The 27139-nt window shown below is 37.4% G+C and overlaps 1 protein-coding gene across 1 annotated transcript in view; it reads right to left on the minus strand.

Moving 5' to 3' along the window:
* NEGR1 (neuronal growth regulator 1) overlaps positions 1-27139 on the minus strand; it is a 560677-nt gene that overhangs the window by 120974 nt on the left and 412564 nt on the right. Inside the window, exons 5-6 of the mRNA XM_070746160.1 lie at positions 20985-21105; positions 12408-12559 (exon numbers count right to left, since the gene is read on the minus strand). Coding sequence (XP_070602261.1) covers positions 12408-12559; positions 20985-21105 — 273 coding nt within the window. The remainder of the gene's footprint in view (positions 1-12407; positions 12560-20984; positions 21106-27139) is intronic.

A 27139-nucleotide genomic window follows, 5' to 3' on the forward strand; every position in this document is an offset into this window, starting at 1 on the left:
AAAGTTCCTGTTTTGTCCTGAATAGAATGTACTCACCTTAACTTCATTTTATTTTGATTTCCTGCTGCTAAAATTAGACATAATTAATCTAGTAAACCCCTCCAAAATGACTCTTTCCTAATTAGTTGAATGTTTGTTTCTGTTGTTCATTCTTTTATAACTGACCTTCCTTGCTACTGGTAGTTGTGCCCAGTGATGGGTTTTTAAGTCCATAGCTACCAGTTCTTGCACGCACACAAAATACTTCTGCACATGTGCAGAAGCGTCCAGGGAGGGTAGGCAGACCCTCCCACCACTGCTGCTACTGGCTCATAGAACCAGACTGGACCAGTAGCAACCCAATACAAAAGAAATAACACTATTTATATACATGTTATAGGTACTAACAAGAGAGAAACTTTGGTACAGGGACAATAGGCATGCTGATGCACTTATGCATGCCCCTTATAGACCTCTTAGGAATTGGGTGAGATCAACAGCGGATAGTCTAAGGGTAAAGTTTTGGAGGTTTGGTGATAAGTAAGTTCCATGCAGTACAACTCAGTTGCTGAAATCATATTTTCTACAGTTGAGTTTGGAGTGGTTTACTTTGAGTTTGTATCTATTATGTGCTTGTGTATTGTTGTGGTTGAAGCTGAAGTAGTCATTAATGGGAAGGACATTGTAGCAGATGATTTTATGGGCTATGCTTAGGTTGCATTTAAAGCAACGAAGCTCCAAACTTTCTAAGTCTGGGATTTCAAATCTGGTTGCCTATGGTATTCTGTTGCAAGTAGAGGATTGGAGGACTCTTCTCTTAGAGTATCTCTGGATGCTTTCTAATGTATTTATGTCTGAAATGAGGTATAGGTTACAGACAGATGAGCTGCATTCAAGGATTGGTCTAGCAAAAGTTTTGTATGCTCTGGTTAGTGGAATGATATTATTGGAGAAGAAGCTACATAGGATTAGGTTAATAACTCTTGAAGTCTTTTTGGTGATGTTGTTGCAGTGAGCACTTAGGTCATTCGATATTAGTATTCCAAGGTCTTTTATGGAATGAGGGTTGTCTGTAAGTTCTTATTTATCCAGCTTGTATATGATGGTTGGATTATTTTTGCCAATGTGTAGGACAGAGCATTTTTTGGTTGAGCTTTGGAGTTGCCAGATGTTTGACCAGACACAAAGTCAAGGTCTTCTTGGAGAGTAGCTGTGTTGTCAGTGGTATTGAAGAGTTTTACATCATCAGTGAAGAGAATGCAGTTGCTTGTAATTTGATCACAAAGGTCATTTATATAGAGTATGTGTTGGTCCTAGTATGCTGCCTTGGGGTATGCCGCTGTTAACAGGAACAGAATTAGATATGGCGCTCCCTATTTTGACAACCTGTTGTCTGTTTGATAGGAACATAGTTATCCGGTCATGTAGGGATCCTGAGATTTCGTAGGATTTCAGTTTTAGAAGTAGTTTATCATGAACCACTGAGTCAAAGGCTTTACAGGAGTCTGTGTAAATTGCGTCTATTGATCTGCCCTGATTGAGATGTGTTGTCCATATGTTTTTGCAGTGAAGAATTTAAGCTTACAAGATAATTTCTTTCCTGAAACCAAATTGTTTATCAGAGAGTAGATTGTTAGTTTCTAGGTGAAGGGTAATTGATTGGTTTATGATTGATTCCATGACTTTGCATATGATGCAGCGTAAACAAATTGGCCTGTAGTTTTCAGCTAGACTGGGATCTTCTTTTTTGAAGATGGAGATGACCATGGCTAGTGACCATAGTTTTGGTAGTGAACTGGTCCTGAATGATTTTTCAACGATTATGCTTAGTTATTCAGCTATGGCTGTAGAGAGCTTCTTAAAGGACACATAGACCATCAGGGCTGATTGATAGGGAAGGTTTTAGGTCACTTAGTGCTTTTGCAACATTGCTTCAGTGAAGTCTAATTGTGTTAAGTCATTGTGAGTGTTTGCGGTATGATTAAGGAATTTTGGTAATGAGCCATTACTGTTTACAAAGATTGAACCAAGGAATGCGTTGTATCACTTTCTAGATATAATCTTAAATACAGTCAACGTTTATGAACTAGAAAATGTACTCCTTGTTTACCCCTTTCAAAATAAATTACTAATAATAATGTTGCCTTTCATGAGGTAAAATATATGTATGAAAACAACATCTCACCTCTCAAATTCAGCCTTAATCAAAACGTTTGTCATTTAATCATCCAATACTGGTAATAATAACAATAGTTCTTGGTTGATCTTAAAGATTAGTGGAGGGGTTTTTATGACTGTGACTTTGTGGTCTGAAATGCCATAGGACAGAGGTGTCAAACTGGTGGTCTGCAGGCAGTAATGTCACACATATTCCGGGGTGGGCTACTGCCCAGAAGGGGGGGGAATGCAGTGGGGTAGCAAAAATGGAGCTCCACCCCAGAGCACCCATTTTGCACTGAAAGATGTTAAACGAAAATGCAGGGCGTCCTGCTTAAGCCACGCCCACAGTGCAGTAGTAAAATTTTTAATAGCCCTTCACTGCATTAGGCCACGATACATTGTGATACATCACATGACACAATCAAGTTTGACACCCATGCCATAGGATCTGACCTTACAAGGTCAGAGAAAGATTCTGATGTTAGAGGGGAAAAATAAGAATTGTTTCTCTTGATGTCAGAATCTCTAGTATTGAAAATGAGTTGTGATGGGAGGGACTGAATAGCTGAGATCATATACTGATCATATACTGATACAGAAAATAGACTATGTCTTGCCAGATTTGAATCACTTTATTTTCATTTGAAGCACTAAGGAAATAATTCCTAAAAATAACAATAATAAGAAGAAAAAGAAAACTTTCTATAGTGCCAGGGTGTCAAACTGGTGGCCTGTGGGCCAGATGTATCCCACACAGTGTATGTCCACTCCAGCTCCATGAATGGGAAAAATATCTCAAAATGTCATGTGACAGCAACATGATGCCACATTTGATACCTGTGCTATAGTTGTATGTCTTGATAGCATCAACTTGGAAGAAATCTGAATTTCTAGAAATTTCCAGTCTTGGAGGCACTTATGAGGACAATATTTTATTGTTCATTATAAGGCGATACAGATTTGCCTTTGACTTTAGTGGCAAATATTGTAACTTTATTGAAACAATAGTTAGAATCAGTGTAGTTCCAAGGTGAGAAGGATGAATTTATTAAAGTTGGTTCGAAGCATATGCACTTTATAAATTCAATAGATAGTATTTACAAGATTTAATCTCCTGGGCTTGGTATGTTATCTATAATATGGAACAATATACTTGTTTTCATTTCGGGATTCTGCAGAACTACTGAAGTTTAAATTATAAGATACCTTAATGCTTTTTAATTATAAATTATAAGCAAACTTAATATTTTCTTATTCAAACAAAAGTGTTATATAAATATTATTTCAAATGGTCTGTTTTATGTATTTGTGGCTGATTTTTATGCTGCAATGTATTCTAAAGTCTAATAGAAAACATCATTTCAATTATAACTTGGAACTGTGATTTAATTTCCTGTTGAAAATTACAACAAAACAAATCAAGGACAAAAATGAACAAAAATCTACAGTCTTCTACAGTCTGAATCTGATAGTACATAATAAAATAGTAGTCCAATATCATCATGATCTGTATTTATGGTTAGCGTCTGTGAAATGAGCAGAGCTACGAAAGAGTAGGCTATTGGTTGACACAGAAGAGATTTAAACCAAATTTCCCTGGAGACAGCCTTTCTTTCACAGAGATGGCAAAAAGACTTACAGTACTCTGTGAGATCATAGAGGTGGTTTTTTTTTTTGAAAAAAAAACAAGCTAGAAAACTCTGCCATAGATGTTTATAAAATTCTCAGAATATCTCCATTCTCTGTATGAGGAAGAATGAATGGTTTTTTCCCCCCAGTTCACTTTACAAATAACAAATTATTTTAAAAATATTCAGTTGTGGAACCTTACCAACAAGATTTGGAACCTTATTAGAAATATATTAACATATATTTCACATAATCTCTGGAAAGAGAAACAGAGGGAGAGAGAGGGGAGAGAGAAGGAGGGAGGGAGGGAGAGAGAGAGAGGGAGGGAGAGAGATATGTAGAAATAACAAACACTATTTGATACAGCAGAGATATCATATATAAACAATATCAATGAAGCCATTATATCCTTTTCAAATTATACGAGTCAAAAATAGGGCCGTGAAAATATTACTGACCACTCATATCCTGGACATAAATTGTTTCAATTCCTACCTTCAAAACAACGCTATAGATCACTGCACACCAAGACAACTAGACACAAGAACAGGTTTTCCCCAAATGCCATCACTCTGCTAAACAAATAATTCTCTCACCTTTATCAAACTATTTATTAAGGCTGCATTACTATTATTATTAGACTTCTCATCATTCCTATAACCTATTTTCTCCCACTTACGACTGTATGATTGTAACTTGTTGCTTGCATCCTTATGATTTATATTAATATTGTTTCCTGATTGCTTATTTGTACTCTATGACAATGATTGTGTTATACCTCATGATTCTTGACAAATGCATCTTTTCCTTTATGTAAATTGAGAGCATATGTACCAATGACAAATTCCTTGTGTATCCAATCCCACTTGGCTAATAAACTATTCTATTCTATTCTATTCTATTCTAAACTAAGAACTTGTTATTTACATGCATCTGGAACAGATTGAAATGTAGATCTGTATGAAAACCACTTCTTTGAGGATAGATTCTAGATTTAGAGGTAGCTAAGCTTAAATTGTATGGTCAGAAAAGAATACCACATTCTTATTAATTCCCAAATGAAATATGAATGAGGGGAAAAAATCTGTTTTTCTATTATCTAGTATATATATGTATGGCCCTGCAATGACTAAGCAAGGAAAAATACAACATTTGTAAGAAATTTAAACTGGAAAACAAAACATTCCAAAGAATGTTTTCCACCGGTGTATCTTACAGTCTGAAAAATAAGGTACCGCTTTGAATGAGTGTTGGTTAAAGAGAGTGAAGGAAAAATCCATTGTGTATAAAATAGTTTAAATTTTTTTTTAAGAAGATAAGTGTTTCCTGAAGACCAGTGTCTGCTGTTTTAAAAAGATAATTGTTTCCCATTTAAATTTTGTTATAAGAAGATAAGCGTCTGCTGCTCTTATGGAAGGTACTGTTTATACCCAATTCGCATCTGTTTAGGGCATATGATAAACCATATAAGGTACTATTCATCTTTAGGAGAAAGGAAACAGGATGTAGACCATATTTAGGCAGGAATTGTGTGTACCTCTGTGATAGGTTGTAATCCACCACACTTTTTCATCAAATTTCAGCGCACACGAGAAAGGAGTTACCTAATATGGGGCATTTTATATTTCAAGCTTACTATAGGCATCCTGATGACCAATAAGCAGCAAATGTGTACTCTTCTTGAACTGATTTAGAATGACTTCAACCTACAGAAGCAACCATAGCACAGCCAGTAAATGGGAAAAATGCATGTACAGTAGTACCTCTAGATACGAGTTTAATTCATTCCAGAACGGAGCTTGTATGTCGAACAACTCGTATCTGGAACAAATGGCTTTAGACTTTGTTTTTCCCCTCCGAGATAACCAGAAGCAAGGATTCTTGCGCCACCTAGTGGACGCTTGGCTCATATACCGAATTTGAGCTCGGGTCTCGAAAAGAAATTTCGCTCCCCTCGTGGCTCGTAACTTGGAATACTCGCATGTGGAGCAGCTCGTATCTAGAGGTACTACTGTATAACCATGTTGAAGTCTATCAGGTTACTAATAATGCCTCATCGAGATTTGTTAAGATTCCGCTCACACCATTTTGGGAAAAATTTCCTGGTGTCTTTGATGGTATTCTTCAGTATGTGACCAAGTGAGGTAGTCAACAGGCTGGATAGGACTCCTGGGGTCATACATCTAAGTGCCTTATCCAGATCCTGTTGGTACAAATAAAACTTCAACTAAAAAGAGACCTAAGCTTCTAAAATGTGAGTTTGTTCTTTTTAGATGCTACTTTTCCCGTTTCCAAACAGAGCACACTTCCTATACTGCCTCCATTTTTCTTTCCATTCTTTCAGATGACAAATTACAGCAAATGTATATTCTCTCCAAATTTGATTTGATTAAAAAATTCTGTTTGTTGCCGAACCTTACATTAGTTGGAAAATGAAAAGCATTTTCTTCATGATGTTAATATATAGATATATTTCTTTCCTCTTTCGCTAAAGCAGATGTTCAAGGCAACATGGTATTTACATTTCACCAGCATTATTACCATATTTCAACATTTCTATTGCGCCTTTCATCTCGAAAGAGCTGAAAACATATGATAGGTATACAAACAGATCACATAATCCAACATTAAAATGAGTCTGTGACAGCTGCTTAATGACATTTTAGCATTCTGCAGCGATAAACACTTTGGAATATATATCTGTATTCTCTTTAAAATATCATGTAGAATTCCTTTTATTTGGCTAAGACAGTAATTCTCAACTTCTTCAATGTAGGCCAAATATCTGAAATATATGACATACCACTGCCAAATTATTATATTTTTCAGCCTGAACTATAAACTTAATTAAAATTAAACGAAAAAATACTGCAACACTAGTTGCTGCTATCTTCCTTGGGAATGCTTTTTTAACTTTCCAGCTAAGAGAAAGAGTCCTGAGATTCTCCCAGTGATGGGCTCCCTACACAGTACCAGTAGCAAAATTCTTCTTTTCCCTTCTGGGCTCTGGATATGTTTTTCCTTTCACAGTAAATGAGGTTGAGTGTGTACAATTTTAGAAGAGCTGTGCATTCATGTGTGTACATACACTTTATATAGTAGAAAATCAGGGGTGGGCTACTGCCCGGATTGGGGGGGGAAGCACAGTGGGGCAGCAAAAATGGAGTTCCACTCCAGAATACCCAATTTGCACTGAAAGATGTTGAAACAAAATGTATAAGCCACTTCCACAGTAATGGCAATTTTTGGTAGCCCATTACTGGATTCTCCCTTCCTAATACTAATCAGGCTCATTGCAGTTTAGTTGACAAACTCGGATATGGTCAGCCAGATCCTGTCACCTGCTGAAACGTGGGACAATTACCCAATGGATTCAACAGATCAACGCAAAAACAGACTATTATTTTTAGAGGGAATTCTAATTATGTTTTGATCTAGAGGCAGTAAGACAGAGTTTTCCTAGACTTTGCAGTTCTAACTACTGTTCCGTGGAGTCAGGCAACCTTTTAATATTCTGTGGTTTTTGAAGGCATATCAGAATGGTACGCAACAGAGGTGCATTCTATTTTACCTCCCTGATGGTTCACTTCCTCCCACACTGCGTGGCTGCGCCTCGTGGACGTGTGTACATGCGCAGTGCCAAATAATAATAATAATAATAATTTTAAAAGTCAAAAACAAGATGGCAACTGCATGCACAATGCCAGAAAATCAGCTTCTGAACTTGCTCAGAAGAAAAAAATAAATTCAAAAATAAATTTTCAAAAAATTAAAAAAGAAAAAAAGAAGCCAGCACCACGGATCGGCATCAACTGAATCAGTTCCATGATGTCAAAGTGACATCACTAGCAGGTCGCTAGCGGTTCAGGCCGGGAAGAAACCACCTGTGGTATGCAGAGGTAGCTGAAGAAAGTTTGAGAGGGGGAACAGGGGAAATTATGAATATTATGTTGAATAAGCTGGAGAGCTTTAATCTCAAACAGATTCTTCTTTTGAACAAAGGGCCAAGCAACCCTAGATTGCAATTTTATGTCTCTATTGCAGAGATAATGTAGAAACCTATACATTCAGACATCTAGCCCATAACAAATATACCTTTCAAGGATATTGATTATGCATACAGTAGCCTGACATACAAGGTTTTATTTTGCAGCTTTAGCAGTTTGAATGTAGATGTGGTAGTTTTTCATACAAATATTTAACTAGAAAACGATTTCATTTTTTCGCGTTTGACAAATGATTAAAAATGGAGTATTGGCAATGAAAGGTAAGGCTAGCCTTATTTTTTTATTTTATTTTTAAGGAAGTGCTTTTCATTTGGTTTTGACACTGTGCTAGTTCAAAAGCAGAGTTTGCATATTTAAAGGAGACTTAGCTCCTTCATTCTTTGTCTCACTTAAAAGATTTTTTAAAAAACCTGTGCTTTTTATCTTATATAGGTAGCATAGAAGTGCTTGCATCCTTGGGAGAGTGGGTTTAATGAATCACAGTATGTGTGCCTTTATTTATAGTATTGACAAGTTTTCCATATTCCTAAGGAGAACAAACTTTGTAGAGAAAGCTGCAAGTAAACAATGGAGATATTTCAAATAAACCCCTAGATGGCAGGATGGGACTGTAGGAAGTTACCACCCAAGCCTCTCCTAGAAAAGTGAAATATCCTAGGAAATATTAAAAGGCAGAATATTATATAAAATATCCCAGGATGAGAAAATGGAGAAACACGCTCTTAGGCAGAAAAAGACTCACTCTTAGTAGCATTCACCTTTGTCAATGGACTATCAAGGCCTGAATCCAACACACTCATTCCCCCCACTTTTATCAATGGGCAGGCAATACTACATAACAAAGATAGGATTAGCCCTCTACCCATCTCACCACATGGCACCTAGGAAGATTGCATCAGCCAGAAAAGCTCAAGCAAACTTGGACTCAAGACAGCCTACTGTTGCCCTTCCCCCCGGGAGTCTGGCAGCCAATAGGATACATTTCTTACACAGGAACAGGAAACTTTCAAGGTGGGGTGCAACAGAGGGTATAAACTAGGCCATTCTCAGCATCTCAACCCTTCTCTCCTTCTTCAACATCATCGAGACATGTGATCCCCCTTTTTCCCAGTACCTCAAACCATGTGGTCCTGCTGTCCACCATTAAACCATCTTTCCAAGCAATGCCATACTTTGACAGTATCTTTTTTCCCACTTGGAATCAAACCCAGAAGGATATTCCTTACAACAGGACTATCCACAGTACACACCCATAAGGTTAAAATGGTTATCTCTGAAATCCTGCAGAGCTTGCAGCATGTGTTTGAAGTATAGACAATGTATTTCATAAAAGTTTTTTTCGGAATAGACAAAATGATGGATTAGTCACAATTAATTAGAATATTATATCTAGTTACTTTACTTATGGCACTATGAGATATATTCTGTACACCTTTTCAAATTAATTTAATATTTCTTGTCTATTCTTATGCAGTATCTGTTCTAAAATCTCTGCTATAAGCTCATGTAAATGTTCTTCTTTAGTTTCAGGAATGTTCTTAAATCTCAAGTAGAACATAGACTTCTCCATCTCCAAATGAGCAATTGCCTCTTCCAAATTTTTGTTCATTTTGATTAATTTATTATCTGTAACATCTAATATTTTTTCAGTCTGTTCGACGCTGGCCACAACTTATTTTATTTGTTGCTCATTTTTTGCTATAGCCCCTGAATTGTTCCTACCTTATCATCAATTTTATGTACAGTATATCATTTTTTTACCTTGCCCATCTAACTCTTCATATCATCCAAACCTGTTGTTATTACTTCCTACATTTTCATTATTTTGTTGCAGTAAGTTCAGCGACAACTGTACCCCTTGCAGATTCAAACCTGCTTTTTCTCCTCCCAGCATACTCTCCATCGACCTTTGCCCAGCTCAGGTTATTTATGTTACTGCTTTTTTTCCAGCTTTTGTAATTGTTAAGATCATACTTGCCATTTTAAATACCTTGAAAAATTTACTCCACTCTATCATATATTAATTATATTTTAAAATTCTTGTTATATATTAAATATTAAAAAATTACTACTATTTTATGTATAATTGATGATATATAATAAGTAATACAGTAATAGGTTTACAGTAATCATAACATACAATATATATTTACAACAATTTCATGCCTTAATTTTATCAACACTCAATAATCACCTTCAAATCATAGACTAACTTAGACAATCATCATCTTAATTTCATCTACTATCTAAGTTTATCCAATTTGTACTCATTAAATGCTTACAATTTTCCCACTCAGGTCTGTTTCTCCTCTTACTATTAAATTGGGAAAAAACTTTTCTTTTTTTATCAAAAATTATTTTCTCCAATATTCCTCCTTTGTCTTTCCTACAATAATAATTAAAAATATTTAAATTCAATATCCAACTCTCACATCCACATCTTAGGTTTCTTCCTCAACTTTTATTTTCTTTAAAATCTCTGAATATATTTTCTTTCCCAAGATGTCGTCCTTCCAGTTTGCTCTGTCAGCCAACCTCCTTCTTTCAATCTCTTTCTTTCTATGTCTTTCTCTCTCACATCCTTTTATTGTTCTTCTCCAAATCTTTTCTCCAAAATCTCCACTCTTTCTCCTCTTCTTCTTCTCCCTCTTTCACCATCAAAACACTTTTAAGTCCCTTTCTGCACCGTCTTTTTCTATAATCATAAAACTTTACTTTCTCCTCTCCCACTATATATTCGCCACTTTTCAATCTTTTTGGAATCTTGTTCTTTCACTTGCCTTTCTCAGTTCACTTTCCCCCCATTGACACAGAAGATGTTCCAGAGGAGCTGGCCGTGAGCCAACCACAACACTTTGAAACTATCTTTTCCTCTGATACGCCTTGCTGTTTTCTCTCTCTTTTCTTCCTTTTTTTACAAGCAGACTGTCATGCCTTTGGATCGGCCATTAACATTCTGAGGGAACCTCTTGCTTTTTCAGGAGGTCGCCTTTCTCCCCTTGCACTGTGAAGTCTCCCTTCTTCACCGGTGCTCTCTTCAAGAGCTAACCAAGGCCACAGAATACATGAATACATGTCATGCTCACCCCAACATGACATCATCACCAGAAGTGGCGCTTTTCTTTTTTTTTTACCACAATTAAGTCTTTTGTGTTATGCCTCAAGATTTTATCAGGTTGTATTTGGAAATTCTACATTATTTTAACCTGCTTATTTTTGATGATTTTTCAACTCATATGTTCCCACTAGTTTTTCATTACTGATTTTTATATTATATTGTCTTATTATTTCAGAACACTTTGTCCCAGCATTCAATTTACAAGCCAGGCATAATTATATTGTGAATGTCAGAAAAAATATTTTAAATATATGAGTTAACACTCAATCTTCTGCCATTAACAAGTTCATCGTGTGAGTTGTTTAACATTGGAAGTAGCACGGAGACTGCCTAATCTTACATCCTTAGAACAGAATTTGTGAAAGAAGATGCAATCTCTGTTGTTCTTTCGTAGGTATTCAAATTCTTTTAAAGAAACACAAAAAGAAGCAATTAATTAGCTGGATTTTGAGATAGTAGGAATTTTGCCAAAGCTGAAATGTGCTGTCTTCTACACTAACATAAACAGTTGCTTCAGGGCTGCAGCAAGCTTTGTGACAGAATCATGATAAAATCACTTTGTCTTCATATACCAATAGTAACACTGCAGGGGAATAAAGATAGTTGGCCAACAGGGGCTCTGTATTCTTAGTTAGTATTGGCAGCTTTTCTAATTACTCTATTCCAACCACTCAATTATTTGTTGTATCTTCCTAATGTATCACCAGCTTTATTTTATTCATGCACATTTTAATTAAGAAATCAAAGTCTAATGTGTGGTAGGCAATATTTTTTCATCAGATTCTATTTTTTGTAACACTCCGTGAAATGTGCCAGTCAATTGCTTATTGTCAACTAAATGTATTCCAAAAGAGTTATACATAAGGTATATAACATGGCAAGTGGCAGGGGATATAGTATCAGGTCACACTTACAAATTAATATCACACTTTTTTATTGTTGAAACCTTTGACATCATTACGGTAGGTCTACCACTGTTTTATTGTATACAGGCATTCACCCTCAATTACAAAACTATGCTGCAAAATATTATCAACTTATTTTGTGATCAATCCACATTGGTGCGGTCAAAGCCATCCTTGTCTCAGGACAGCAGGTGCAAGAGTTGAAGGTTTTTGTCAATATCTTGATGTATGTACTATTATTAGGCCATGACATGGACTGTATATGAAAGAACGTCTAGGAATTCCAAATAATGCATGCCTAATATTCATCTAATGACCTATTACTGGACTACATCTTGAAAAAGATATCACCGGGCAATGTATGAACCTGCTAGAGATTTGATTTAATTGTGAGGTAAGACTCAGGTGGACAATTTGCAGACTAAGGATATACTTTCAGCCCAGGACACATCTGATTAAAGAAGTGTGAAAATGCTCAGAAAAAATCTCCAAATTTCTAAAGAGAACCTGAACTAGATAAACTTTACAGGGTTTTTTTCCCTTCAGGGAAGATAAGAAGAAAAAAGGAACCTACCACATGAACATGTCTCATATTTTTTCAGGACTTACGGTTAAGAAGAAGGCTGGCATTAGTTGTGCCTAATTTGTTGGCAGCGACGCATGTATAGTTGCCAAAATGTTCTTCTGTAATATTGTTGAAATTTAAAAATGATCTTGAACTGTAGCTGTTTATAATAATCCCTTGTTGCCCATTGATCAATCTAGAATGGGGAGAAAAGAGAAAGTACTTTGTTAGAATTAACACGCAAATATATTTGAATTTTTTACTTATCTATATGTGGGTAAAATACACCAGTGTTTCTCAACCTGGGCTGTTTGAAGATGTGTGGACCTCAACTCCCAGAATTCCCCAGCCAGCTTTCGTATCAGTGTGGGAGCATAAAGCATCAGATTTTCTTTAGTGAATTCCCTCTCACAAATTCTCTTTAATTTCCCTCAATGTTCTTCTTGCTGAATAAAGATTGAACGAGACACAGAAAGCGCCTCTAAAATTTAACAACAAATTTAGCTTGAAACTAAATGATGAGTATCAGTACAGTATAACATCGTGCAGTATACATTATGCTTATTTACTTGTGTGGTGCATCCCCCCCCCCCCCCGGAAAGTTGAAGAGTCTCTTTAAATAAAAATAGTTTATTTTCAAACTACCATAGATTGCTCATGGTTTTCTCTCTTTCCTTTCATCTTGGAATTTGAGTTAAATGAAGAATTTGGCGCCAATGGATGGAAATACTTTTTTCCCCCCTCTGATTTTTGATCCAGTGGCAGATCCCACTGGAGGGAAGAATAGAGTCATGTCCTTTCCTTCTGAAAATTTGTTACAGAAGTTGAGAAATTGATAGAACAATAGGGTAAGAGTTAAATTATCAATTTGCCATCTTTCAGAATGGGTTTTATTCAATGGCTCTTACTATTGGTGGAAAGAAAGTTTAGATTTTATTCACTTACATCACATACTTTTACCAATGCACTTTTATGTGAACCAGTGAGGGGCTACCAAAATTTTTATTACCACACTGTGGGTGTGGCTTATGCATTTTGTTTCAACATCTTACAGTGCAAATTGGGTGCTCTGGGGTGGAGGTCCAAATTTTGCTACCGGAACTGCGTTCCTGACCGTTCTCGTAGGAGCCCATCACTGATGTGAACTCACTTAGGAAATGCCTCCTAATCTTTCCAAACAGGGCTGGAAAATTTGTTTTTTTTTCTGTTTTTTTTTTAAGTCAAACTCAGCAAGTTTCTGAACATTTTTTCTTCAATGGTAGAGGCTGATTTTTATTTTCTGACATAAATAATAGCACAAACACACCAAGCCTATCGTACCATGGTTGTTTATTTAGTTCTTCAATTCTTTTATCATCTGGGGATGTGTAATCAAATTCAGATTTTGGAAATATATAGTTAAATGTGAAAATACTTAGCTATGCTTGGTTACTCCAAGAATTGCTTATATTTCATTCTGAAAGCAGAATTGTTACTTATATAAATAAGTTACCATTTAATTTTGATATATGGAGGCAACAAATCATAAATCTAGGTGAGCAGTATTTTTTTTTGCATTCAGCAAAATGTATATCTATCATTATTAATGTATAGCTGCATGTTGATGGTTTGCACATTATATTAATGTTCTATTTTTATTTGATCACACAGTTCTGCATATAAAACATATTTAGTTTAACCATGTATTTCCAAAGCAGAATATTACATGTAAGAAACAGATACTGTAATCCTTTTCCAAATCCTGAGCATTGATTGTTGGTGTATCATGCAAAGTTGAATATTTCTCCTTTAATTTTTTCCAGTATATTCCTCTGTGATCATGCTATGTGTAATAGGGCTTATTTACATGCAGGTAGGTATACGACATAATCTAAAATTTACATATTTCTTTCACAAAGTTTTAATTATTAGTTCCTGTTTACCAAATTACTCTTAAAAAAGAATATCATGTTTTTATTTCTAAAGTGTCGAATTCACGTAAACAATGAATAGATTAGAAAGATATTAAGGAAAATGTCCCTTTTGTTGTAGATTTCAGGGGTCAGTTAAGAAGAACAAACAGAAATAACTACAATTATTTAATTGTAATTTTGATAGGGCAAACTTTCTTAGGCCTAGTTCCTTCCAGTATTTGACTGGATCCTAGTTGTTACATAGTGAGGTACAACCTAAATCAGTGGTTCCTAACTTATTTTGGCCATGCCCCACCTAAGCATCTCTAAAATCCTGATGGTCTCCACCCCACATATAATTCTTGCTATTCAAAAAGGGAAATCCTACTCACGCAGAGTGTTCTGGTTTCTGGTAGAACTTTAGCTATTAAAATAACTTTTACTAAATGCAGCATTTCATAAACAAAGAAACTCCATCTTTATTCTCTTCATTTCCGTATTCAAAATGCAGTTCATACTAGCACATTCCTTTTCTCCCGTTATCTCTCTTAATTACATTCCACCTGCATTCCTCCCAGCCTCCTCCGTCTACCAAGATTTATGTACTCACAGTATGATTCAAAAACAGCAGAAATGACTGTAAAATAACACAGAATGAACTTGCTCGCTCGGAAGCTGAATGAAAACACCTTTCATTTTTAGCACTACAACATTGAAACTCCACCCTTCTTCTCCACTGGCCCCCTGACGTACCAAATACATCACTCCAGTATTTAATCCATTCCTCCCCTTAATATCTTCTTCCAAACACCTGTTCCTTACGTTTTTGGACCCTTCTGAACTTAGGATTGACCCAGGGAATGTCTGTTTCTTCCTCACTAGATTCTGGACTCATAGCAAAATCCTGTGGCTGGCCTCCCACCTGTTCTACTACCTGTAACCCAGGACCTACCACTAATTCATAAACACTATCTATATCAGAATCCGCAAGTTCTTCATCATCCTCCAACTGACCAGGAGTATGTACAACACAGAGGAAGCGTAAAAGGCTATCTACATGGTTTAAACAAGGTTCCGGTTTCCCCCATTAAAAATCAAATGTCCCCCCTGTGGGACGTGCGCCCCATGTTGGTAACCACGTTGGTCTAAATTCATATGTTGGACACTGACTGGCCCAGCTGTGAATGGGAGTTTTGAATGGCTATCAGAAGCTGGCCAACTTCAAAGCAAGCCTTTAAAAGTGGTTTGCTTGGAGCCGGCTGCCATTCTGCATTCACTACAGCTGAGATGCAATGAAGACTACTTCTTGCTGTGCCCCTGATCTCCTTTTGTTATGCGAATCTAACACTAGTAGTTATAATTCCAATCATATTGAAAAGCACAAATATGGGAAAGGCTGATATAAATAATTCAGGTTATCTATGGCTATCTATGGTGGATGTAGAAATTGATTTAATTTAGGTATTTATATCTCACCTTTGATATCTTTTTAAATAACTAAAGGGGGTGAATATATCTAACTACTGCAACGCTCTCTACATGGGGCTATCTTTGAAAAGTGTTCGGAAACTTCAGATCGTGAAGAATGCGGTTGTGAGAGCAATCATGGGCTTTCCTAGATATGCCCATGTCTCGTCAACGCTCCTGGCTTGCTGATCAGTTTCCGCTCTCAATTCAAATTGTTGGTTATGACCTACAAAACCCTACATGGCATCGGACCAGAATATTTGGGACCGTCTTCTGCTGCATGAATCCCAGTGACCGATCAGGTCCCACAGAGTTGGCCTTCTCCGGGTCCCATCGACTAAACAATGCTGTGTGGCGTGACTCAGGGGAAGAGCCTTCTCTGTGTGGCCCCAATCCTCTGGAATCAACTCTCCCCAGAGATTAGGACTGCCCCCAACTTCCTTGCCTTTCAAAAGCTCCTGAAGACGCATCTATGTTGCCAGGTATGGGGAAACTGATATACCCCTAGCTACTATGGTTTTATGTATGGTCTGTTAGGTTGTGTGATTGTTTTTATAATAAGGGTTTTAAATTGTTCTTTTAACATTAGATTTGTATATTGTGTATTGTTGTTGTGAGCTGCTCCAAGTCTTCGGAGAGGGGTGGCATACAAATGTAGTAAATTATTATTATTATTAATTATTATTATTAATACTTTCTCCTCCTATTTTCCCTCCAGTAACGAGCCGGTGAGCTGAGCTGAAACAGAGTGATGGTCCAAAGTAATCCATGCATTTTTACTTTTAAGGCAGGACTAAAACTCATGTTCTCCTAGTTTTTATCCTGCTGCTTAACTGCTATACGAACAGTAGAATGAGGTTTGTTGAATGTTCCTTCTTAATGTTCTACTTGTCAGAATATTTGATTTAAGTGTGAGGAAATAAAAAGTGCTAGTTGTACCTGCTACCTGCTGTTCCGAATTATATATATATACACTACTTTATCATTCTGTATCACAGTTTTTGGGTCACTATTAATCCACAATCAATTTTGAAATGTGTCCAATAAAGACAGAAAACTTCTATTTTAATGTTTTTAATGTTTTTTATTTTTAAATAATAAAAAAATAAAAAAATAAAAAATTTCTAAACTAATTTCTTACAATAAAGTTTAAAAAAGCCCTATGAATGTCCACATATAGTCTACATATCTCTTGATACACCCTTATTTCTTCTTTTTTTACCCAGTCCCTACAATGGTTGGTTAGAAGTTCAAATTGGTACTGACCTCCCAGGCTGTATGCATAAGAATTCCCAGTTATTTAGGATATAATATTACAATTCAACCTCCTGTATGCATTTCTCTGAGCATATATTTTATTTATTTATTTATTTTGTCCAATACAAAATGATAGTTAAGGAGAATAAAAACGTGTAGTAATAAATATCACGAAAGAGATAGAAGAAGAGATATGAGAATAGAATACATCAATGAAGAGTAGAGGAAGGATATATGGATGGGAGAAAAGATATATAAAATATAGGAGAGATAATTGGACAGGGGACAGAAGGCACACTAGTGCACTTATGCTCGCCCCTTACTGACCTCTAAGGAATCTGGAGAAGTCAACAGTGGAAAGTCTAAGGGAAAAATGTTGGGGGTTGGGGGTTGACACCACGGAGTTTGGTAATGAGTTCCATGCTTCAACAACTCGATTGCTAAAGTCATATTTTTTACAGTCAAGTTCGGAGCTGTTGATATTAAGTTTGAACCTGTTCCGTGCTCTTGTGTTATTGCAGTTGAAGCTGAAGTAGTTGTTGACAGGCAGGATGTTGCAGCATATGATCTTGTGGGCAATACTTAGATCATGTTTAAAGTGTCATAGTTCTAAGCTTTCTAGACCCAGGATTGTAAGTCTAGTTTCGTAGGGTATTCTGTTTTGAGTGGTGGAGTGAAGGGCTCTTCTGGTGAAGGACCTTTTCTAGGGTGTTGATGTTTGAAATTCGGTGTGGGTTCCAGACAGGTGAGCTGTATTCAAGAATGGGTCTGGCGAAAGTTTTGTAAGTTCTGGTGAGTAGTGTGAGATTGCCAGAGCAGAAGCTACGTAGGATCAGGTTGACAATTTTAGAAGCCTTTTTATTTATTTATTTATTTATTTATTACTTAGATTTGTATGCCGCCCCTCTCCGAAGACTCGGGGCGGCTCACAACATGTAAAGAACAAATCATAAGCAATCAGACAATTTAAAATATTTAAATATTTAAAAAACCCCATATGCTAACAGTCACACACACAGACATACCATGCATAAATTAAACGTGCCCAGGGGAGATGTTTCAGTTCCCCCATGCCTGACGGCAAAGGTGGGTTTTAAGGAGTTTACGGAAGGCAGGAAGAGTAGGGGCAGTTCTAATCTCCGGGGGGAGTTGGTTCCAGAGAGTCGGTGCCGCCACAGAGAAGGCTCTTCCCCTGGGGCCCGCCAACCGACATTGTTTAGTTGACGGGACCCGGAGAAGGCCCACTCTGTGGGACCTAATCGGTCGCTGGGATTCGTGCGGCAGGAGACGGTCTCGGAGATATTCTGGTCCGATGCCATGAAGGGCTTTAAAGGTCATAACCAACACTTTGAATTGTGACCGGAAATTGATCGGCAACCAATGCAGACTGCGGAGTGATGGTGAAACATGGGCATACCTGGGTAGGCCCATGACTGCTCTCGCAGCTGCATTTTGCACGATCTGAAGTTTCCGAACACTTTTCAAAGGTAGCCCCATTTAGAGAGCATTACAGTAGTCGAACCTCGAGGTGATGAGGGCATGAGTGACTGTGAGCAATGAGTCCCGGTCCAGATAGGGCCGCAACTGGTGCACCAGGCGAACCTGGGCAAACGCCCCCCTCGCCACAGCTGAGAGATGTTGTTCTAATGTGAGCTGTGGATCGAGGAGGACGCCCAAGTTGCGGACCCTCTCTGAGGGGGTCAATAATTCCCCCCCCAGGGTGATGGACGGACAGATGGGATTGTCCTTGGGAGGCAGAACCCACAGCCACTCCGTCTTATCCGGGTTGAGCTTGAGTCTGTTGACACCCATCCAGGCCCCAACAGCCTCCAGGCACCGGCACATCACTTCCACCGCTTCGTTGACTGGGCATGGGGTGGAGATGTAAAGCTGGGTATCATCCGCATATTGATGATACCTCACCCCATGTCCTTTTTAGTGATATTGTTGCAGTGGGCTTTGGCACTTAGGTCATTTGATATTAGTATTCCAAGTTCTTTTACTGCGTGGGGGTTGTTTGTCAGATTTTGTTTATTTAGTTTGTATATGAGGTTTGGATTCTTTTTGCCGATGTGGAGAACAGAGCATTTGCTAGATGATATTTGAAGTTGCCAAGTGTTAGACCAATCTGAGATGAAGTCAAGGTCTTTTTGGAGAATAGTTGTGTTGTCTGTGGTATTGAAAAGTTTTACATCGTCGGCAAAAAGAACACAGTTGCTTATGATATGATCGCAGAGATCATTGATGTAGAGAATGAAAAGAGTAGGTCCTAGTACGCTGCCTTGGGGAACACCACTTTTAACAGGGACGGGGTGGAAATAGTGCTTCCAATTTTGACAACTTGTTGTCTGTTTGACAGGAATGCAGTAATCCAGCTGTGGAGGAATCCTGAGATGCCATGGGATTTAAGTTTTAGGAGTAGTTTGTCATGGGCCACTGAATCAAAGGCTTTGCAGAAGTCGATATAAATTGCATCAATAGATTTTCCTTGATCTAGGTGGGTAGTCCATATGTTTTTGCAGTGAAGTAGTTGTAGGTTGCAGGATAATTTCCTTCTGAGTCCAAATTGTTTGTTAGAGAGTATATTATTAGATTCTAAGTGAAAAGTAATTGATTGATTTATAATTGATTCCATGACTTTACATGAGATGCAGCATAGTGATATTAGTCTGTAGTTATCAACGAGAGTAGGATCCCCTTTTTTGAAGATGGGGATGACTAGTGCTTTTAACAATAGCTTGGGAAGTGTGCTGGTCCTGAAGGATTTTTGGAATATAATGCTTAGAGGTTCGGCTATAGCAGAGGAAAGCTGTTTTAGGAAGTATGCACAAAGATTGTCAGGTCCTACTGATAGGGAAGGTTTGAGATCTCATATTGCTTTTTCAATGCAGTCTACAGTGAAGTCGATTTGGGTTTGGTCGTTGAGTGGGTTAGAGGTGTGATTTGTGAAGATGGGGGATGATATAAAGTCAATTCAATTTTCCTTGTATTAAATCCTTGCTTGGCAAGACTTTTCCCCATCTAATTCCCACACTTGAGAATTTGACTCTTCTTTGAAATACATTTGGAATTTGATCTCTTGGCATTTTGAAAGCTTGAAAGCCCCCTCTTTACCATTATTAGTTGTAAAATTATATTATGGTCATGCTTATATTAGGAAAGGCTTCATGAGGAAATGTTTTCTATGGATTACTATATTGCTTTAATGCTAATTATTGTTTTATATTATTGAGAGCAAGTTTGGTGTACTGGTTAATTTGCTGGCCTAGAAAGCAGGAGACTATGAGTTCTAGGCCAAGAAAGTTGGCTGGGTGATCTTGGCCAGTCAATCTCTCTTAGACCAATCTACCTCTCAGTGTTGCTCTTGTGGGGAAAAAAATAGGAGGAAGAAATATTATTTATAAAAAAATAAGAGGCTAAAAATATAATATAAATAAACAAATAAATAAATAAATATAGTTTTCCCCCTACCAGGACTGTGTTTAATTAGAGATGCTTAGGTATGCACTGAAACAAATTACAACTGTTGCTATTGCTGCTATAGGTTTTCAATTCATATCAGCTCCAAGTGAAAAAAATGATGTGTTATATATACAGCATCTATGATTTAGTTATTATTAGCGCAGTATTCCCCAATCAAAGTTATTATTATTATTTTGCCTATTATTAGCACAGACCTCCCCAATTTTCCAATATAATATAATATTATGGGATATTAACAATTTATTATTATTATTATTATTATTATTATTATTATTATTATTATTTGGATTTGTATGCCGCCCCTCTCCGCAGACTCCCATAACAAAAATAAATTAAAATAACCTCCCTCCCCCCTGGGTTTTGGTATCCCTACTGAAAACTCTTTCATAATATTTACATCATAAAACTGAAACACAGTTCAGTTGGACTGACCGCTTTCGCTGACAACACACACGTCAAGAAAAGTCATATAATTTCCCCCATTACGATGCAGACCACGACGAGAAAAGTTTCCAAACTTACTTTCTTTCTCCTTTGTACCATTCAAAAGATGGGGAAGGAACTCCTGCACTTTCACATCTTATGAATCCAGTGCCTCCAAGAGTCACTCCACTGGATTTTATTTCCTGAATTGTTGGGGCAACTGCAAGGAAGCACAAGACATTAAACCCTTATTAGAAGTACATAAATTTAATAGTAATAATGAAAAGCTTTTGAAAATAATACAGTAATGCAACTTGATTTATTTATGTTGGGCTTCTTACAATCTAAAGCACATTTACATATTACAATCACAATACAATATTGCAGAAGAGGGAATTTTATTTATCTTTCTATCTACCTATCTACCTACCTACCTACCTATCTATCTTCTATGCCACCCTTCTCAAAGCAACTCAGGGTGGCGTACAACATAATGTAAACAATATGTATGAAGAAATCTAATTATTGTTTAAAAAAGAATTATTAATAAAATTGTAAAAAGCCCCCCATTCATTCAATTCAATTATTCACAACATCTTGTCTCTTACAGCCCCCATGTCCTCTGGCAGAGGTAGGTCTTCAGAGCTTTAACAAATACCAGGAGGGAGAGGGCGGTTTGTGTCTCTGGGGGGAGTTCGTTCCAGAGGGCTGGGGCCACCACAAAGAAGGCTCTTCCCCTAGCCCCTGCCAAATGACATTTTCTGGCCGACAGGACCTGGAGAAGGCCAACTCTGTGGGACCTAACCAGTTGCTGGGGAGAATGAGGCAGAAGACGGTCCTGTAGGTAATCCATATAGGGCTTTGAAGGTCAAAGCCATATAGGGCTTTGTAGGTCATAACCAGCAGTTTGAATTGTGCCTGGAGACCATGGAGTGATGTTGTGATGTGGGCAGATGTTGGGAGCCTCACAATAGCTCATGCAGCTGCATTTTGTACAATTTGCAGTCTCTGAACACTCTTAAAACGCAACCCCATGTAGAGAGCATTGCAGTAATCGAACCTCAAGGTGATAAGGGCATGAGTGACTGTGAGAAGTGACTCCCTGTCCAAATAGAATTAGACCTAAGGATGGTCCAAAATTCAAATTTATCTTCCCTTATGGTTATGGCAGTTGTAAAAAATAAAGGCATGAAAACTCAGAAAACTATTGAATAAAACAAAAGTATTTTATTGGTCCATCAGAAGCAAAATGTGCAACTGTCAAACATGTTGCTGCCAATAGGGGCGGCATATAAGTTAAATAAATTAAGTAAGTAAGTAAGTAAGTAAGTAAGTAAGTAAGTAAGTAAGTAAGTAAGTAAGTAAGTAAGTAAATAAATAATTTTGAAAAGTGTTTGGAAACTCTAAATCGTGCACAATGTGGCTGCAAGAGCTATCACGGGGCTACATCTCTCCAACACTCTGTGGCCTGCACTGGCTGCCGACTAGTTTCCAGTCACAATTCAAAGTATTGGTAATGACCTATAAACCCCTGTGTGGCATTGGACCAGAATACCTCCAGAACCGTCTTCTGCCGCATGAATCCCAGCGGCTGATAAGGTCCCACAGAATTGGCCTTCTCCGGGTCCCATCGACAAAACAATGTCATCCGGCAGGCCCCAGGGGAAGAGCCTTCTCTGTGGCAGCCCTGACCCTCTGGAATCAACTCCCCCCAGAGATTAGAACTGCCCCCACCCTCCTTGTCGTTCATAAATTGCTTAAGACCCACCTATATCGCCAGGCATGGGGGATTTGAGAAACCCCCCCCAGGCTTATATAGTTTATGTATGGTGTGCTTGTGTTGTATGGTTTTAATAATGGGTTTTAGATGTTTTTTTAAATATTAGATTTGTTATATTGTTACTATTGTTGTTGTGAGCTCCCCCGAGTCTGCGGAGAGGGGCGGCATACAAATCTAATAAATTATTGTTATTATTATTATTATTATTAATTATAAACAAACAAACAAACAAACAAACAAATATGTTTTCTTGTTTCTAAAATTCTAAGTACAATAAAGATGCAAGGCCACTGAAGTTGTATCTTTCCTGCAAGGCCAGCATAATTCTAGATTGCTTATCTATGCCTTCTTTTGCTAATATTCAACATTGTTTTAATTAAAAATATAGCAACACCTTCCCTCCTCAAATTATTTCTACGGGAACATATTGATAAGCTCTACCAAAACAGACTTTACCACAGCTCTGAATGCAGTCTGTTAGTGTCAAAACCCTTTAAAATTTTCTTAAGCAAAGTATACAGAAAAGAACACAGGATTTTAAATGTTGAATAGTATGAAAAATTATTAAGTTCATAATTTTAAAAAATTGTTGGGGCAATTTTTACTAATACAGTTGGATCAGGAAAATGTTAAAGGAAACCAGGCATTGAGCCCTTATTCTATGTTAGAATATGTTGGGGTAGACATTAAAAAAAAGTGCCCATGTTTAATGTTTAAAACTTGGGATGGATTTGTAAAGTTATTTGCAGAAACATTGCATGTGAGAGAAAACTACAGATGATAATTGGATATAGAGACCATAAAAAAGTGCACAATAAATTAGGGTACAAACCAGGTGGAGGTTGCTGCTACTGTACAGTGACCAGATTTTTAAATTGTTGAAGCAGGACACCATTGATGGGGGGGGGGGGATTTTCTCTTAATTTTTTTCTCTCCAACATCCTCCCTCCCTTTCTCTTCGTGGGAAGCCCTCACCTCTCCGCGATGTACAGGCAGCCGGTGCCCAGGCTGTGTCCTGCGAGCATGGCCTCAGCGTGAGGCCTACCCTGAGAGAGACACAGGAAGTACTGGAAGACACAGGAAGTACAACCTGGGAGACACAGGAAGTACAACCCACCCAGGATGACCCCAAGACACTTTACCGTTTCATTCCGCCATCACCACAGAGGAGAGAGAGAGGGAAAAAGAGAGAGAGAGAGGAAGAAAGAAAGAAAGAAAGAAAGAAAGAAAGAAAGAAAGAAAGAAAGAAAGAAAGAAAGAAAATCGGGACATTTCTGAAAAGGCATGGGACGTGGGACAGATTATGAAAAAGCGTGATTGTCCCGCAGAAAGTGGGACGCCTGGTCACCTTATGCTACCGCCGCTACTGGCATGCGCATGTATCCCAGAGAGATTTTGCTTCTGCGCATGCTTCCGTGCATGCACAAAATATCCTGGCCACACAAATGAGTAAGGTGGGGCATTGATTAAATGTATTAATTATGGAACCTACAGCATATAGCAGAGATATTGGGCTAATTGCATTATGTTATTTTCATAAAAAATCACCCAGGTATACTTTACCTAATGTTTGAAGAAATATTTATAATAAATGGGGCATTCAAATACCCACTCAGTTTTATGCAGCTTCATACACCTAGCCTCAGTTAGAAAACTAAGATAATGTTTCCAGTAAATGGATATGGCCTAATTAAAATATGTGAACAGCTAGTTGTATATGTTCATGGGTGTCATTTTTTAAACAGTTGGTTCATTGTTATTTTTAGCAAATCAGCTCCAACTCATAGCTCCACTCCATAATATGTCAGAAATAATACTTAAACAGGAAATATCAATTCAAAGGCATTACAATATTAAAAATGACTACTTTTATAAAAGAGCATGCATTATACAGTGGTCATTTCCCCCCAAGCTGCATCTGAAACCAAAGAATTTAAAAACATATTTACAATAATCAACAATGGATTTAGAAATAGCTCTAGTTCTGTTCAATAGATTATATTTGGAATTTATAGTAAGGCTATTCCATTGCATCCTGGATGTAATTTTAATTTTTGCCGCTATTGGAAACTTCCAGAGTATACTTTAGTTTCCCATCCCATCTCATCTTCACAACAATTGAAAAGTCTGGATTAAAATAACAACTCTTCAAATTATGGATTTTGTTAGTGGTTAGAAGAGAAAAGTTCACATAGATCATAAATAACATACCTATTTTGAAAAATGAGGTGAAAATTACTAGCATTCTATAATGTAAAAATATTTGCAGGGTGGGATAAACTCATATTGACTATTTACTTTAATGGCAAATCATCAAAGACTCAGGCACTGCACATCATTGCATATTATGTTAGGAATGTAGCTAAATATTCTAGTAGATTATTGGTAATGTAGTAGGCAATCAGGAATTTCTACATTATGGTAGACAACCTGGAATAATTTTTGAATGAAAATATACAAAGCCTTGTATACTATATATAATATGAAATGTATATATGTTATTCTTTTTGGTATAAAATGAAAGTTTACAAAGGCTACACTTGGAATACTGCATCTAGTTTTGGTCACTATAAAAAGGATGTTGAGACTGAAAACAGTGCAGAAAAGAGCAACAAAGATTATTAGTGGGCTGGAGACTAAGACATATGAAGAATGGTTGCAATAATTATATGTTTTATCTAGTGAAAAGGACTAGGATAGTGATGGCGAACCTTTTTTTCCTTGGGTGCCGAAAGAGTGTGGGCGTGCGCTATTGCACATGCATGAGTGCCCACACCCATAATTCAATGCTGGAGAGGGCGAAAACAGCTTCCCTCACCTCCTGGAGGCCCTCTGGAGGTCGGAAATGGCTTGTTTCTCAACTTCTGGTGGGCCCAGTAGGCTCTTGTTTCACCCTCCTGAGGCTCCAAAGGCTTCCCTGGAGCCAGGTAAAAATGGCTTTCCCCATCCCCTCAGAGGCTCTCTGGAAGCAAAAAAAAACCCCTTTCAGAGCCTCTGCGCAGGCCAAAAATCACCTCGCTAGCACACACATGCATGTTGGAGCTGAGGTAGGGCAACAGCTCACACGCCATAGGTTTGCCATCACTGGAATAGGGATATGGAATATGATAGCAGTATTCCAGTATGTGAGGGGCTGTCACAAAGATGACAGAGCATCAAGGACAAAATAATCTAGAATTAAGAAGAAATGTCCTAACACTGGGAACAATCAACCCAAGGAACAGCTTGCCTTCAGAGGTTGTGAGCACTCTATCCCTGGAAGTTTATTTATTTATTTATTTGTTTGTTTGTTTATTTATATTTATTTATTTATTTGTCAAACAATTATAGGGTGATAATTTGTACATATAAAACATTAGATAAGTAATGATAAAAAGTAGACAATAGGACAGGGATGGTAGGCACAATGGTGCGCTTATGCACGCCCCTTACAGATCTCTTCAAGAAGAGACTGGATAGTCACTTGTCTCAAATGGTATAGTCTCTCATGCTCATGCTGGGAGTTGGACTAGATGACCTCCAATGTCTCTTCCTCTGTTATTCTATGTTCTACATCTGTAAATAACTAATTCAAATCCACAACATAATCAACTCATTTTTTTAAAAGGTATAACCTCATTGGCTCTTCTAACTACATATCCTAAATATCATTGGAAGCAGCCAGATCTTTAATATCTCATGAAAGATTAACAGGATTGGGGCGATCCTGATCTCCAAAGAAATGCAATTTCATGGGATAGGCTTTGCCACAGAGAGTTACTCTCAAATATGAAATGGCATTCTGGAAGCATGTAACAGCAAGTAAATGGCATAAGTCAGGTGAAGGCAGTTTGACACTCTTCAGAAGTTTAGGACTTCAGTTACTATAGTTATGTCAAGTGAACCTTATGGGGATTGTAGTTCAAACAATCTGAAAGACCTCAGGTGGTCTATTCATGTGTAGAAGCAGATTACCTTGCCTTGCTGAAGTTCTTACATTTTTTTCCTATGACACAACTCAGATGAAACTAAAGATAAGCTGAAATACCTTTAAAGAGATTTTTTAGTTTGAAATTTTAGGCAGTTCTTCCAAAACTTCTATCCTGATTTTTGTTGTTGTTGTTATAGATCTTGGTTGAAGCAATAAGTGTGCCTCCTGTTTTGACTCCAGGTTCCCTGCCTATCTATCCTTTAAATTTATGGATAACCCTGATAATACCAACTTTAGAATTTAAAGCATTGGCCCCACCACAGAGAAGAAAGAGTATTTGAATGAAAATAGAAAAAGGGATGAATAAGCCAAGGAATACTTTGCTCCATTTGAAAAATAATAGATTTCTCTCTTCTTGTACGCTGATAACTGTGAATGACCAGTAGTAGTGAGCATTTATGTACATTCAGCCATTTTTCCCCAAGTTGTTAATGTATTGTTTCAGTGGCAAACCTAGTTAGCCACTTTTTACTTTCCAAAGCTTGCAAGCTTAATAATTGCATT

Source organism: Erythrolamprus reginae, chromosome 3 (assembly GCF_031021105.1).
Source record: "Erythrolamprus reginae isolate rEryReg1 chromosome 3, rEryReg1.hap1, whole genome shotgun sequence".
Lineage (NCBI taxonomy): Eukaryota > Metazoa > Chordata > Lepidosauria > Squamata > Dipsadidae > Erythrolamprus > Erythrolamprus reginae.